The sequence below is a fragment of the Plasmopara halstedii genome, assembly GCF_900000015.1.
Source record: "Plasmopara halstedii genome assembly, contig: Scaffold_658, whole genome shotgun sequence".
Classification (NCBI taxonomy): Eukaryota; Oomycota; class Peronosporomycetes; order Peronosporales; family Peronosporaceae; genus Plasmopara; species Plasmopara halstedii.
The window spans coordinates 827,646-828,609 of record NW_020187575.1 but is presented as its reverse complement, the minus strand read 5'-3'; the positions used below and the strand labels follow the sequence as shown (position 1 = coordinate 828,609).

The window sequence follows — 964 nt, the reverse complement described above, 5'->3', positions numbered from 1 at the left end:
GCTTGTTGTGGTGGGCCGAGGCGGTGAATACAGCGGTGTAACTGATCAACAGGACCACAAACAGTGTTCACGCGGACATGACGCCGTACGAGCTGTGTTTCAAGATGAAGCCGCGCATGAAGCATTTGCGCGTGTTCGGCTCTACCGGGTATATGCTCATATGGAAGACGGCAAACGTACGAATCTGGATGCAAAGAGCTTCAATTGTATGTTCGCGGAGTACGCCGAGAACGTCAAGGGGTACCGGGTGTATGACTTGGAGTTAAATAGGCTCAAGGTGTCACGTTCGCTGAGACTGGATGAACGGGAGGTCAACGATATCTACGATACGGCTGTACCGAACCAGTCGACAATCGTCCATGTGACCAAGGAGATGGACGATATATTGCAGCATGAAGACGAGCAGCCACAGGTGGAACCTACCGTCGACATACCAATGCCGCCTGCTGAGGAGAAACTCGGCGGCGATGACGTGGAAATGCAGGAAGTTGAAGCGGAGCCGACATTGACGAGTAGAGAGCTGACGACGTACAGAAGATCTTCAAGGTTGACGTCCGGTGAAAGCATGGTGTTCCACCCGTGGACGGAGCGTGTTCGCCGAGCAGAGACACCAATGCTACTACTAAATGATGGCTCCGTAAACTACGAATCGGCGATTGTGGAATCTACAAATAATGACGAGCACGATGGGATTGAGAGTGATCCTGACAACGACGACCACTTATGGCCACCATCGCCCAAGCGACCGCGCATTGATGAATACGGACTGCTCGCTGAGGCAGTGCTGGCATATGCTGCTAGTGCCGGTGAGGCTGACGATGTACCAACGACGTATCAGGAAGCCATGTATGGTGACGATGCGGCGGAGTGGGTGAAGGCGATGAAGGCAGAGCTGCGAGTGCATGAACAGAATGGATCATGGACAATGGTACCGAGGTCAGCGAATCTACGACCTATTGGGTTG

General features: G+C 53.1%; 1 protein-coding gene across 1 annotated transcript in view; it reads left to right on the top strand.

Annotated features, from left to right (window-relative positions):
• Window positions 1–160: 160 nt before the first annotated feature.
• PHALS_13338 (TRANSPOSON TY4-H GAG POLYPROTEIN-RELATED) overlaps window positions 161–964 on the top strand; it is a gene marked incomplete at both ends in the record, with an annotated part of 858 nt that continues 54 nt past the window's right edge. The window contains one exon of the mRNA XM_024729077.1: window positions 161–964. This exon is cut by the window's right edge and continues 54 nt beyond it. Within this exon, the coding sequence (XP_024579490.1) occupies window positions 161–964 (804 nt within the window).